At 37.2% G+C, this 15,190-nt stretch overlaps 1 protein-coding gene across 1 annotated transcript in view; it reads left to right on the top strand.

Moving 5' to 3' along the window:
* Window positions 1-15,190, top strand: part of NRK (Nik related kinase) — a 122,339-nt gene that overhangs the window by 96,525 nt on the left and 10,624 nt on the right. The window contains exons 20-23 of the mRNA XM_052663616.1: window positions 3,719-3,905; window positions 4,342-4,497; window positions 7,205-7,348; window positions 11,376-11,534. Of these exons, the coding sequence (XP_052519576.1) occupies window positions 3,719-3,905; window positions 4,342-4,497; window positions 7,205-7,348; window positions 11,376-11,534 (646 nt within the window). The remainder of the gene's footprint in view (window positions 1-3,718; window positions 3,906-4,341; window positions 4,498-7,204; window positions 7,349-11,375; window positions 11,535-15,190) is intronic.

Raw genomic sequence — 15,190 nt, 5'->3', positions numbered from 1 at the left:
TAAGTCAGGAACAAAGCAAGGGTGCCCACTCTTACCACTACTATTGAACATAGTTTTGGAAGTTTTAGCCACAGCAATCAGAGAAGAAAAAGAAATAAAAGGAATCCAGATTAGAAAAGAAGTAAAACTCTCACCATTTGCAGATGATATGATCCTCTGAATAGAAAACCCTAACGATACCACCAGAAAATTACTAGAGCTAATCAACGAATAATGTTGTAGGATATAAAATTAATACACAGAAATCCCTTGCATTCCTATACACTAACAATGAGAAAACAGAAAGAGAATGAATCAATTTCATTCACCATCGCAATGAAAAGAATAAAATATTTGGGAATAAATCTACCTAAAGACACAAAAGACCTATATATAGAAAACTATAAAACAATAATGAAATAAATCAAAGAGGACACAAATAGATGGAGAAATATACCATGTTCATGGATTGGAAGAATCAATAGAGTGAAAATGAGTGTACTACCCAAAGCAATCTATAGATTCAATGCAATCCCTATCAAGCTACCAACGGTATTTTTCAGAGAACTAGAACAAATGATTTCAATTTGTATGCTGTTGCTGCTAAGTCACTTCAGTCGTGTCCGACTCTGTGTGACCCCAGAGACAGAAGCCCACCAGGCTCCCCCGTCCTTGGGATTCTCCAGGCAAGAACCCTGGAGTGGGTTGCCATTTCCTTCTCCAATGTAGGAAAGTGAAAAGTGAAAGTGAAGTCGCTCAGTCGTGTCCGACTCTGTGCGACCCCATAGACGGCAGCCCACCAGGCTCCTCCATCCATGGGCTTTTCCAGGCAAGAGTACTGGAGTGGGTTGCCATTGCCTTCTCTGCACAATTTGTATGGAAATGCAAAAAACCTCAAATAGCCAAAGCGATCTTGAGAAAGAAGAATGGAACTGGAGGAATCAACCTGCCTGACTTCAGACTATGCTACAAAGCTACAGTTATCAAGACAGTATGGTACTGACACAAAGATAGAAACATAGATCAATGGAACAAAATAGAAAGCCCAGAGATAAATTCACGCACCTATGGACACCTTATCTTTGACAAAGGAGGCAAGAATATACAATGGAGAAAAGACAATCTCTTTAACAAGTGGTGCTGGGAAAACTGGTCAACCACCTATAAAGAAAAAAACTAGAACACTTTCTAACACCATACACAAAAATAAACTCAAAATGAATTAACGATCTAAATGTAAGACCAGAAACTATAAAACTCTAGAGGAAAACATAGGCAAAAAACACTCTGACATAAATCACAGCAGGATCCTCTATGACCCACCTCCCAGAGTAATGGAAATAAAAGCAAAAATAAACAAATGGGACCTAATTAAACTTAAAAGCTTTTGCATAATGAAGGAAACTTTAAGCAGGATGAAAAGACAGCCTTCAGAATGGGAGAAAATAATAGCAAATGAAGCAACTGACAAAGAATTAATCTCCAAAATATACAAATAGCTCATGTAGCTCAATACCAGAAAAACAAACAACCCAATCCAAAAGTGGGCTAAAGAACTAAACAGACATTTCTCCAAAGAAGACATACAGATGACTAATAAACACATAAAAAGGTGCTCAGCATCACTCATTATCAGAGAAATGCAAATCAAAACTACAATGAGGTACCTTCTCACGCCAGTCAGAATGACTGCTATCCAAAAGTCTACAAACAATAAATTCTGGAGAGGGTACAGAGAAAAGGGAGCCCTCTTACACTGTTGATGGGAATGCAAACTAGTACAGCCACTATGGAGAACAGTGTGGAGATACCTTAAAGACCTGGAAATAGAACTGCCATATGACTCAGCAATCCCACTGCTGGGCATATACACCGAGGAAACCAAAATTGAAAGTGACACATGTACCCCAATGTTCATCACAGCACTGTTTACAATAGCCAGGATATGGAAGCAACCTAGATGTCCATCAGCAGACGAATGGACAAGAAAGCTGTGGTACATATACACAATGGAATTTTACTCAGCTATTTAAAAAAATGCTTTTGAATCAGTTCTAATGAGGTGAATGAAATCGGAGCCTATTATACAGAATGAAGTAGGTCAGAAAGAAAAACACCAAGACAGTATACTAACACATATATATGAAATTTAGAAAGATGGTAATGATGAGCCTATATGTGAGACAGCAAAAGAGACACAGATATGAAGAACAGACTTTTGGACTCTGTGGGAGAAGGCAAGGGTGGGATGATTTGAGATAATAGCATTGAAACATGTATATTACCATATGTGGAATAGATCACCAGTCCAAGTTCAATGCATGAAACAGGGCACTCAAAGCCGGTGCACTGAGACAACTCTGAAGGATGAGATGGGGAGGGAAATGGGAGGAGTTTCAGCATGGGGGACACATGTATATCCATGGCTGATTCACATCAATGTATGGCAAAAGCTACCACGATATTGTAAAGTAATTAGCCTCCAATTAAAATAAATTAATTAATTTAAAAAAGAAATCAAGGGAGGAAGGAAACAAAACAAACAAACAAAAAAACAAGGAAGGAAGAAACTCCCTAGATGATTTCCAATGGGAAAGCACTATCAGTAGAAAGAAATCTATGTCTGCCTGCCTGTCTGTCAGTCTATCTGCTTGTCTTTCTATCCACCCATCTGCTCATCCATCCTAGTAGGTAGCTCTTAACTACTTACCTACCTACCTACCTGCCTACCTACTTATCTTAATTAAAGACATTAAAACAAGATGTCCTGGCATGGTTTTCATAGCACCCTTAGGTATCTCCAGTTATCTTAAGAAATGTTTTAAACATTTGCAGAGAGAATAGATCTTCCTTTCATTTTAAAAGGACATGTTGCCATATAACATTTTTATGGTAGGAAAGGTCATAAAAACAAGTTTTTGATAGGACAGGATAACTGTATCAATGCCAAGAATCACTGTTTATACATAAAAGAAATGCTTATTGGCAAACAGGCTTACCAAAAAGAATTGGTATGTTTTTCCATCAGATATGGCATCCCACATAAATTCTGTCACAATTTGTGACTTTATCCTTGTATTTCTTGTCTGTAAGTCAATAGAATCTAGCTAGATCTTCACTGAAGCATTTTTGCACTCTGGAAATTGTGTTGGTTGATTTTCTATCATTAGCTTTGTCCTTTGACAAAATGAAATTGAATCCAGCACAATAGTACTTTTTAGTTTTTTCATGCAGCTATTTAAAATAATGTAACTGAAAGCATAAGCTTTGGAATCAGACAGACTTTGGCATCAAACTTTAATCCCCCCAATTATTTATATTACCTTGAATAGATTGTTTAACTTCAATAAGCTTTAGTTTCCTTATAAGTAAAAGAGAGATAATCAAACTTACTTTTGGTGGTGTTGCAAGAATTCACAACAATCTGTAAATAAGATGCCTAATAGGATATCTGATGCACAGTAAAATTTCCACAAATTTTAAGTCCCCAAATTATATAGCTGAGGATTTCATGCTCCATGAATTTCTGTTCTGACATCAGTTGTCTCAATATAAGTTAGTTCTTTCTTTTCTGCTAACATTATTGAGTTCTATTGGTAAATGTGGGTTTTATAAGGATCAAGAATTACAGATGTTACAAAATTTGCATTCCCGCTTTCAAGTAACTCCTAGGCATCTTACATTTCTCTCACTGTTAATTTCCTAATAAAGTCAAAATCAATTTTTGATCATCTTTTAGGAGGCAGGTGGTAGAAGTGAGGCCTCAAATGCCGTTGCCCTAGGTGCTGCACCCGCAGTACCTGATGCTGAGAACGACGCTGTGGACATATCAGAAGTATCAACAGAATCAGGTTTCTCTGCCAGCCACTCATCTCCCTCCAATGATTCTGAAAGGACTGCAAATGCTGACTTTGCCAGTGCCATCTGTAAGTGTATTTAATATAATCTTCAAATGCTTCAGTCTGTTCCATATTAAATACAGTTTTTAACCACTGGTTCATTATCAGAAAAGAATCAAGTCATTCTGATACTCAGTTGACATAAATTCAGATGGATTTTTAAAAAATCTACTCTTCACTAAATCTTTATAGCACCTAAATTCGAACTGTAATTGAGAAATTGGCTCCCTCATCTGGATTTCATTTGATATCTAATCACAGTAACTTGAAATGCATTCATATACAGAAATATATTCTGTCTTGATTTGTGTCATCTGATGATTTATGAATTATAGAAATGATAACTCCATAAAAAATAAAATAAAGGAAAAGGAATTTTTCTAAGCTGTGTCTCATTTGTAAAAACACTCAAGTGCATATGGTGTACACACTAATAAGTTCTCTCAATATCTTCGCTTCACAGTATATGCTGGATTAGTGGAAGTACCTGAGAAATCATCTAAGCGACCCTCTGACGTTAACGTTAACCCATTATATGTCTCTTATGAATGTAAAAAACCACTAATCCACATGTATGAAAAGGAATTCACTTCTGAGATCTGCTGTGGTTCTTTGTGGGGTAAGTTTGATTTCTTAAAACTGAAAAATAAAATGTACTGGAACATTTAGCAAAAAAAAAAAAAGAGTACATTTTTATCTATATAAGTACTAGTGTAAATGTGCAGATATAAAATATGTATTTGCTATTGACAGACTGTTTTCAGGGCTTCCCTGTTGACTCAGATGGTAAAGAATTTGCCTGCCATGCGGGAGACCTGGGTTCGATCCCTGGGTTAGAAAGATCCCCTGGAGAAGGGAATGCCAACCCGCTACAGTATTCTTGCCTGGATAATCCCCATGGACAGAGGAGCCTAGTGTGCTATAGTTCATGGGGTTGCAAAGAGTCGGACACAACTGAGTGACTAAACACAACTGTTTTCAACTATGCATACATGCTAAGTCACTTCAATCCTATCCCTCTGTGCGACCCTGTGGACCATAACCCACCAGGCTTCTCTGTCCAAGTGATTATCCTGGCAAGAATACTAGAGTGGGTTGCCATGCCCTCCTCATTTCCAAGTATGTGTGTATGTTTGTATATGTTATTAAACATACATATACGCATGTATCTACACACAGAGAGAGTAGTTAACTTGCTTATTTATTTTCACTCAGTGCAGTTTGATGTTTGAATTACTCCCTCTCCTGTTCATTCTGTTTTTCTTTATAACCTGAATTAACTTTGCTAAAATATAAAATTGGACTAGGTTATAATTATTTGAAAATTCAAGCTTTGTATTTTTAATTTGTGATAGAATGCAATGTATAATACCTAGTGAGATTATTGCAAGAAATTTCTTGAAGTTCTTGTTTTTAAAATATCTTGAGGATTTGTAGACAAAATTCCTTGTATAATATCTTAACTTTGATAGACTTCTTCAGTCCTTTATTCCAGAAGAATTTTAACCGCTTGGTAATTCTGAGACAATTTTTTACCTCAAGCCAGTCTGAATCATAAATGAAATAGAATAAATTAATGCAAGGAAGTGAAAAATCCAAAATAAATGCCAACCTCCAACCTGCAGTTTCATAGATTTTGCTTAACGTATGACTGAACAGGGGACAGAATTTTAAATTAAAAATAGAGCAGTGTAGCAAATATTATAGTTTTGCGGGGGGAAAAAAAAAAGCCATCCTCAAAGTTCTACTAATGTAATGTGTCAGATAACAAGAAAGCAAAGTTTGTTTCATTATCATTTCAGTCAGGCAACTACCCAAAGATGAGCTTAATGTCTAGTAACCCATTTTTATAACTTGTGGTTTTATATTTTAAAATATAAAAGATAGTAGTAGTATGTGTCATCATGGTAGAACAAGATGCCCCAAATGGCCACTTCCGGTGTCTCAGTCCCCAGGGGTGTCTCAGTCCCCAGGGGTGTCCCAGCTGCTTCGTGCCTCTCCAAGGGGATTCTCCAAGATCAACAAGTGTGTCTGACCCAGGCACGTTTCAAACCACTGTGTCTGCCTTGAAACTTGAAGCGTATGAGATTTTGTGCATGCCCTGTAAGAATAGAATTTCTTTTACTTATGGCCTTCAGCTCTCCTGAAAATAAGCCCCACTTGATTTTCAAAGCCAATTGTCCTAGGAGCTCATCTTCCCAGTGCCAGACCCCCGGGCTGGGGAACCCAATTTGCATCTTGGATGCCAAACTCCTTGGGAAGAACCTCTTGTTTATGAGTCATCAGCTCTTGAATATGAGTCTTTACTAAACTGCATCTCTGTCATTCCTTCCCATCTTGTTGTGGCTCCTTTTTTATGTCTTTAGTTGCAGAAAATTTTTTTGCTAGCCTTTAGGTCATTCTCATAGACAGTTGCTCTGTAAATAGTTGTAATTTTTGTGTGCCCATGGAAAGAGTTGTGTTCAGAGTCTTTCTACTCCACTGTCTTGATCCTGACCCCCATTTGAAGTGCATTCTGAATTTAGTTGAATCTGCTATTTTAGTCTTCTCATTCAGTCTCTAAAACAGTGCTTATATTTTAATGAATAGAGCCAGCAAAGTAACAGAGTATAGGAATGTAAATACATGAAATAGGAACTAATTTTATAGACATTCAGCAATATAAGTTTTTTAATATATGCATGAACACAAAATCACCCAATTTTAAAATAATTTGCATATAATTATTTAAAAGTATTAAATCCCTGTTATAGTTAGGAATGAGAAACCAACAAGAGGGAAGGGGAATATGTATACCTATGGCTGATTCATGTTGAGGTTTGACAGAAAACAACAAAATTCTGTAAAGCAATTATCCTTCAATTAAAAAATAATTAAATTTTTAAAAAAAGACTGTATATACTAGGCCTCATGAATATTTAATAGTAACTTTCAAAAGAGTTGACCGATTTTTTTAAAGTTTGGGACGTTACTAAAAGGTACTAAGTTATACACAAAGTTCTATCTGTGTGATGGCATACCAGATACCAGCCAGTAGAATATTACCAGAGGGTGTTGTTTTCTATATTTTAATGAAAATAAATTTGTTCTGTTAGTAGAGAGTTCCCTGTTACACAGAATGAAGTTAACAGTAGCTTAAAATGACAAACATCACCTTTACATAGATCAGCACACTAAAGGAGCAAAAGTACTAATATAAATGCAATTATAAAAATGTAATCTCCAATTAAAATAAATAAATTTATATTAAAAAATAAAATAGTAAATTAAAAAAATAAAAATGTAATCTGAGCTAATATAGCGCTTTTCTTTTTGTATATGAACAGGAGTGAATTTGCTGTTGGGAACTCGATCGAATCTGTATCTGATGGACAGAAGTGGAAAGGCAGACATTACTAAACTTATAAAGAGAAGACCATTCCGTCAGATTCAAGTTGTAGAGCCACTCAATTTGCTGATTACCATCTCCGGTTTGTTTAAGAACTAAAATTAGCTGAATCATTATGCAGATTAATTAGGTGGTAAACTGGGCTAAAGACTTTCTCAAGTGAAAGTGTTCCTAGGAAAGCACTGTAAATATAACTTTAATTGGGACACCAGGCTTTCCTACTTGTATTTTCTTAACTATTTACAATTTACACTTCTGACTCCCCTTTGATGTCTGGATATTTGATTGCAATGTACCTCTTCTATGTCAGGGAAAGGAAAAACCATGCCATTTGCATCCTATGAGGTCTTCTCTCAGTAACCATGCACAACTTTGGAAGTCACAGCTTCAGCCACCCATGCACTCACCACCACAGAAACCTCCACTATATACCTTTCCTGTGATGTGTTAGAAGCAACAAGGAACAAAGAGGCCAATAACTGGATAAAAATGAGAGTCTGTTGTGCCTACCACAGCCCTATAGTAAGGGTCTACAGATAGGGCTCGTAACAGGAATGGATCCTCTATTCTTCCCACATAGTAGCTGAACTTTTTAGTTTGGGTCAGTCAGAACCTGAACCTTGGAATATGAGAGATCAAGTATATGGATGTTAAAAATATTGTGATTACTAAACAGTACTTGGTATCAGGAAAGCACTAACATTAATGCTGACTTTAGGCAAAAAGCTATTCTTGAAAGACTGGGAAAAATGTTAAATGTTTTAACTGTAGAATAAAATGATACTAATCACAGTAATTTTTATGTGCTTATATACTTCCTGTCTATACCTAATATGATATTGCACATTAATTAATGATTATGTATAGTCCTAAATATGATTAATGTTGCTTTAAGTTTTGATTAGAGAAAATCCCCTAGAAAAATATACCAAAGTATCATGATTTTTTAAATCGTTTTTCTTGGCCATTCATTTATAATTATTTGAGGCACACAGAAGCAACATTTAACTTTTGAATACATCTGGATGGTTTGCAGGCTGCACATCTGGATAACAGATTTCTTTTATCCAGCTTTCTCTAACCCAAATATTCTCTTTTTATTGCTGAAGTTTCTCTTAAATGTGGATTATTTTTGCATCAGATAGTACAGAGAATGTTAGTATAGAAAGATACCTAATAGTTTGGAGCTCAAATTTATTATTTGAGGACAGAATGACAATAGATATAGATACTTGAATTCTAACACTGCTAAAAAATGTGTAAAAATACGTTTAAGATTACATGAATAAGAATCTTATTGTTGGGCCTAGAAATCTTATAGTCTAAAACTGACTATAAAGTCACTATATATGAAAATAAATGTGTGATTAATAATGGCTTGTTTTTCTGAAAGAACTGAAAGAATTTGATGGGATTTACAATTAGAAATAGCAAGAAGAGATAAGAAAGTCTTCCTCAGCAATCAATGCAAAGAAATAGAGGAAAACAACAGAATGGGAAAGACTAGAGATCTCTTCAAGAAAATTAGAGAAACCAAGGGAACATTTCATGCAAAGATGGGCTCAATAAAGGACAGAAATGGTCTGGACCTAACAGAAGCAGAAGATATTAAGAAGAGGTGGCCAGAATACACAGAACTGTACAAAAAAGATCTTCATGACCAGATAATCATGATGGTGTGATCACTCACCTAGAGCCAGACATCCTGGAATGTGAAGACAAGTGGGCCTTAGAAAGCATATGTGAGACAGCAAAAGAGACACAGATGTATAGGACAGTCTTTTGGACTCTGTGGGAGAGGGAGAGGGTGGGATGATGTGGGAGAATGGCATATAAAAAACGAATCTCCAGTCGAGGTTTGATGCATGATACTGGATGCTTGGGGCTGGTGGACTTAGATGACCCAGAGGGATGGTATGGGGAGGGAGGAGGGAAGCGGGTTCAGGATGGGGAACACATGTATACCTGTGGCAGATTCATGTTGATGTATGGCAAAACCAATACAATATTGTAAAGTAATTAACCTCCAATTAAAATAAATAAATTTATATTTTTAAAATAAAGAAAGCATGACTACGAACAAAGCTAGTGGAAGTGATGGAATTCCAGTTGAGCTATTTCAAATCCTGAAAGATGATGCTGTGAAAGTGCTGCACTCAATATGCCAGCAAATTTGGAAAACTCAGCAAGTGGCCACAGGACTAGAAATGGTCAGTTTTCATTCCAATCCCAAAGAAAGGCAATGCCAAAAAATGTTCAAACTACCGCACAATTGCACTCATCTCACATGCTAGTAAAGTAATGCTCAAAAATCTCCAAGCCAGGCTTCAGCAATACGTGAACCATGAACTTCCAGATGTTCAAGCTGGTTTTAGAAAAGGCAGAGGAACCAGAGACCAAATTGCCAACATCCGCTGGATCATCAAAAAAGCAAGAGAGTTCCAGAAAAACATCTAGTTCTGCTTTATTGACTATGTCAAAGCCTTTGACTGTGTGGATCACAATAAACTGTGGAAAATTCTGAAAGGGATGGGAATACCAGACCACCTGATCTTCCTCTTGAGAAATTTGTATGCAGATCAGGAAGCAACAATTAGAACTGAACATGGAACAACAGACTGGTTCCAAATAGGAAAAGGAGTACGTCAAGGCTGTAAATTGTCACCCTGCTTATTTAACTTCTATGCAGAGTACATCATGAGAAATGCTGGGCTGGAAGAAGCACAAGCTGGAATCAAGATTGCTGGGAGAAATATCAATAACCTCAGATATGCAGATGACACCACCCTTATGGCAGAAAGTGAAGAGGAACTAAAAAGCCTCTTGATGAAAGTGAAAGAGGACAGTGAAACAGTTGGCTTAAAGCTCAACGTTCAGAAAACGAAGATCATGGCATCTGGTCCCATCGCTTCATGGGAAATAGATGGGGAACCAGTGGAAACAGTGTCAGACTTTATTTTTTGGGGCTCCAAAATCACTGCAGATGGTGACTGCAGCCATGAAATTAAAAGACGCTTACTGCTTGGAAGAAAAGTTATGACCAAACTAGATAGCATATTGAAAAGCAGAGACATTACTTTTCCAACAAAGGTCTGTCTAGTCAAGGCTGTGGTTTTTCCAGTGGTCATGTATGGATGTGAGAGTTGGACTGTGAAGAAAGCTGAGTGCCGAAGAATTGATGCTTTTGAACTGTGGTGTTGGAGAAGACTCTTGAGAGTCCCTTGGATTGCAAGGAGATCCAACCAGTCCATTCTGAAGGAAATCAGCCCTGGGACTTCTTTGGAAGGAATGTTGCTAAAGCTGAAACTCCAGCACTTTGGCCACCTCATGCAAAGAGTTGATACATTGGAAAAGACTCTGATGTTGGGAGGGATCGGGGGCAGGAGGAGAAGGGGACGACAGAGGATGAGATGGCTGGATGGCATCACCGACTCAATGGACATGAGTCTGAGTGACCTCCGGGAGTTGGTGATGGACAGGGAGGCCTGGCGTGCTACAATTCATGAGGTCGCAAAGTGTCAAACATGACTGAGTGCCTGAACTGAGTAACTGACTGACAATTAGAAATATAACATAAAATATAGATTAGGCTGAGAAAAAATAATAAACCGTTCGATTTCTTTGTAAGTTTACTGGAATGAAAGAGTACAGAGAAAGAGACCCATGTTACTAGCTGAGGACGCCTAACAGTCAATACACCAGACATATCTTCTCATATATGCACACTACCAGAGATAGCTTCTAGGTCTCTGAGTCCCAAAACAGTCATGGCTTAGATAGAAAGCTAAGGTACAAATGAATGGATGGTAATTCTGTTGCCCACACAGTAGTAGTCTTAACGTGTTCCAAAAAGTATTGTACATTCACTTCTACTTTGATAACTGGTAGACACTTCAGCTATCTTGGAAGTGAGAGACTAAAAGAAACTTTGCTATCATATTTCCAAACTCTAAAGGGGAGACTCAATGCAGTATAGTTTTTTAAAAGTGCTTTTTACTTTAATTAAAAGATTTGATTAAAAAGACAAAATACCTTTACCTTTTTTTGTTCTTCTAATATGTAAAAAAAATAGACTGAATTAAAACACTGTGTCTTTCCTTATCTATCAGGCCGTAAGAACAGACTTCGAGTGTATCATTTGACCTGGCTGAGAAATAAGATTTTGAATGATGATCCAGAAAGTAAAAGAAGACAAGAGGAAATGCTCAAAACAGAAGAAGCCTGCAAAGCCATTGATAAGCTGACAGGCTGTGAACACTTCAGTGTCCGTAAGTCTCATTTCACATTCGCTTTTGCTGTTGTTTAGTCATTGCCATGTCCAACTCTTTTGTGACCTCTTGGACTGTAGCCTTCCAGGCTCCCTAGGCCTTCGAATTTCCCAGGCAAGAATACTGGAATATGTTGCCATTTACCTCAGCTATATAAATATGGCCTCCCTTCATTTGGTGAAGTACGTTCTTGTGAAAGGAAAGCAGAGAAAGGAAACATTTGCAACTTCAACTACAAAAATGAGTAAATTTCTCTGAGACATCTTTCAAGCCTTTTATGTCACAATAATGGCTGTTATTGAAAAAATATTGATTGACTGAAATAGCTGTTGAAGTTAAATTTGGTTTACTTTTTCTCCTTTCTTCCCTTCCCACTCACTCTAATTAGTTCACATTAACTGATGTGTCTTCCTGCTTCTATTTAACTTCAATTGTATAAATGTTTATGTGTCTTCAATAACCTGCAAGGAGATTTATATGACATTGTCTTTCCTTGGGGCAGCAATAAAATAGAATCCCATAATGATTCCTTTTTTAAAAATTGGACAATCCCTCTTAATACTGACCAAGAAACTCTACCATGAGTCAAAAAGAAAATTTATCAATTATCTGCTGGCTCTCATTCCCACTTATGATATTCATGAGTATAATTGCAAAATATTTCCTGTCTGATTAGTGTGTTTTCATATCCCCTGTGTCTTCATAACCATCCACTGTAGAATGGAGTAACAAATCCAGGGTCTCAGACTCCTGCTGTCATCTCTCAACAACTTGGAAGTAATGCTTTCCCATTCTTTCTATTTCTGAAGCAAATACCCTCTATTCCTAGCCTTTTATCCTTCTTTCCTCTTTACTAATTGTCTATCAGTCAGAACTAGTGGCATAGGTAAGAGATAGTTGGAATCACATAATATGAGTTGTGGCAGGATATTTTTATCCTGACTGACCATTTCTATTCTGCATACTAAGAGGCTTTCCCAGGATAGGTTTCATATATGTATACATATGTGATGCCATGTACTATAGCCTACCAGGCTCTTCCACCCATGGAATTCTCCAGGCAAGAGTACTAGAGTGAGTTGCCATTTCCTTCTCCAGGGGATCTTCCTAACCCAGGGATCAAACCCAAGTCTCCCGCGTTGCAGGCAGACGCTTTACCATCTGAGCCACCAGGGAAGCCCATATACATACATCAGTCAGTTTAGTTCAGTTCAGTTGCTCAGTCGTGTCCGACTCTTTGTGACCCCATTAATCGCAGCACACCAGCCCTCTCTGTCCATCACCATCTCCCGGAGTTCACTCAGACTCACATCCATCGAGTCAGTGATGCCATCCAGCCATCTCATCCTCTGTTGTCCCCTTCTCCTCCTGCCCCCAATCGCTCCCAACATCAGAGTCTTCTCCAATGAGTCAACTCTTCGCATGAGGTGGCCAAAGTACTGGTTTTTCGGCTTTAGCATCATTCCTTCCAAAGAAATCCCAGGACTGATCTCCTTTAGAATGGACTAGTTGGATCTCCTTGCAATCCAAGGGACTCTCAAGAGTCTTCTCCAACACCACAGTTCAAAAGCATCAATTCTTCGACGCTCAGCTTTCTTCACAGTCCAACTCTCACATCCATACATGACCACTGGAAAAACCATAGCCTTGACTAGACAGACCTTTGTTGGAAAAGTAATGTCTCTGCTTTTCAATATGCTGTCTAGGTTGGTCATAACTTTTCTTCCAAGGAGCAAGCGTCTTTTAATTTCATGGCTGCAGTCACCATCTGCAGTGATTTTGGAGCCCCAAAAAATATAGTCCGACACTGTTTCCACTGTTTCCCCATCTATTTCCCATGAAGTGATGGGACCAGATGCCATGATCTTCATTTTCTGAATGTTGAGCTTTAAGCCAACTTTTTCACTCTCCACTTTCACTTTCATCAAGAGGCTTTTTAGTTCCTCTTCACTTTCTGCCATAAGGGTGGTGTCATCTGCATATCTGAGGTTATTGATATTTCTCCCGGCAATCTTGATTGCAGCCTGTGCTTCTTCCAGCCCAGCGTTTCTCATGATGTACTCTGCATATAATACATACACACAAATAAAGGTAGAAATGAGTGCCCAGACAACTTAAGTATTAAATAAATATACTATTTTCTTCTAGTTTTGTGTATCACTATTTTAATATTCTCAGATGTTCAACCCAGAAGATGATATAGCAGAAGTACCTCTTACTAACTTATGAAATTTTTAGTTCAATAAGAGAGAGTTTACAAAGATAGTCAACCTTGCAAAGATAGTCCTGTGCATTTGTGAAACAGATGGACTAATATAGTCTACCTTTCCTGGCTGATTGCATTCCAATCCATCCCAGCTCTCTAATAACACTTGTCCTACTGATGAGTGGAACAGTAGTTCCTTCCCAAAGGAGAATAACAACATAAACATACTTGCATTGTATTTTCATAGCCTTCCAAGGTCCACAAAATAATGGACTGATACCAATTACTGCCATATATTAAAATTATCAGCATTATTTGCTTAAAAGAGAATTTGTTTGCTTGTTGGGGGATTTATTAATCATAATTCTTTGACCTACTTCTGAACAGTTAAAAAAAGAAAGAAAGAGAGGCCAGACTCAGAGAGGAAGAGATACAGAGTGAGAGAGAATGAGAGAGGAAGGGAGAGGAAAGGAGAGAGAGAATTCTAATATATTAGTCTTAGATGAAGTCTGGCTAGAGAAGACAGCAGCAGTATCTCTGCCAAAGAAGAGGGATTTAGCACAAACATAAATCTAGAAGTAGGACAACATATTTCATAAGAGCCAGAAGGTCTGGCCAAGGGCAAATATATACTTTTTATAAACTTTCTCTTTCTTTAATAAAAAAGCTCTATTGAAATAATTTATATACCATAAAATACACCCAATTAAAGGGTACAATTAAGTGAGTTGCAGTATGTTTGTGGAGTTGTGTAACCATCACCATGATCTGATTTTCATCATTCTAACAAGAAACGTCATAGCCATTAGCAATCACTGCACATTTAATTCCTCTTACCTTATTCCCTTCATAATCTTAAGAATCTACTGATCTACTTTCTCTGCTATAGATTTGTCTTTTGTCCACAATTTACATAAATGGAATTATACATCATATGATCTTTTGTGACAAGCTTCTGTCACATACCATAATGTTTTCAAGGTTCATCCATGTTATAACCAGTACAACATGTATCAGTATTCCTTTTTATTGCTGAATAGTATTGCATTGTATAAATATTTCATCTTTTGTTTATCCATTATAAATTCATTGCTTAAAATGTCTTTCTTCTGGTTCTAACCGTCCAAGTAGGTATAAAGTGGCATCATATTATAGTTTTGATTTGCATTTCCCTCATGAATAATGTTGTTGAGCACTCAAGTGTTTATTGGCCATTTGTATATCTCCCTTGGGTTATTTACCTTTCTGTTATTGAGTTGTGTTTTTTATGTATTCTGGATACTAGACCCTTACAGATATATGATTTGGAAATATTTATTCCTGTTCCATACTTTGTCTTTTCACTCTCTTGATAGTGTCCTTTGATACATAGAAGAGTGAATTTTAATGAAACCCAATTTAGCTGTTTCTTTATTTGTTGTTTATGCTTTGGTGTCAAACATGAGAATCT

Source organism: Budorcas taxicolor, chromosome X (genome assembly GCF_023091745.1).
Source record: "Budorcas taxicolor isolate Tak-1 chromosome X, Takin1.1, whole genome shotgun sequence".
Lineage (NCBI taxonomy): Eukaryota > Metazoa > Chordata > Mammalia > Artiodactyla > Bovidae > Budorcas > Budorcas taxicolor.
The sequence above is the reverse complement of the archived record's forward strand: the minus strand, read 5'-3'. Positions and strand labels throughout refer to the sequence as shown.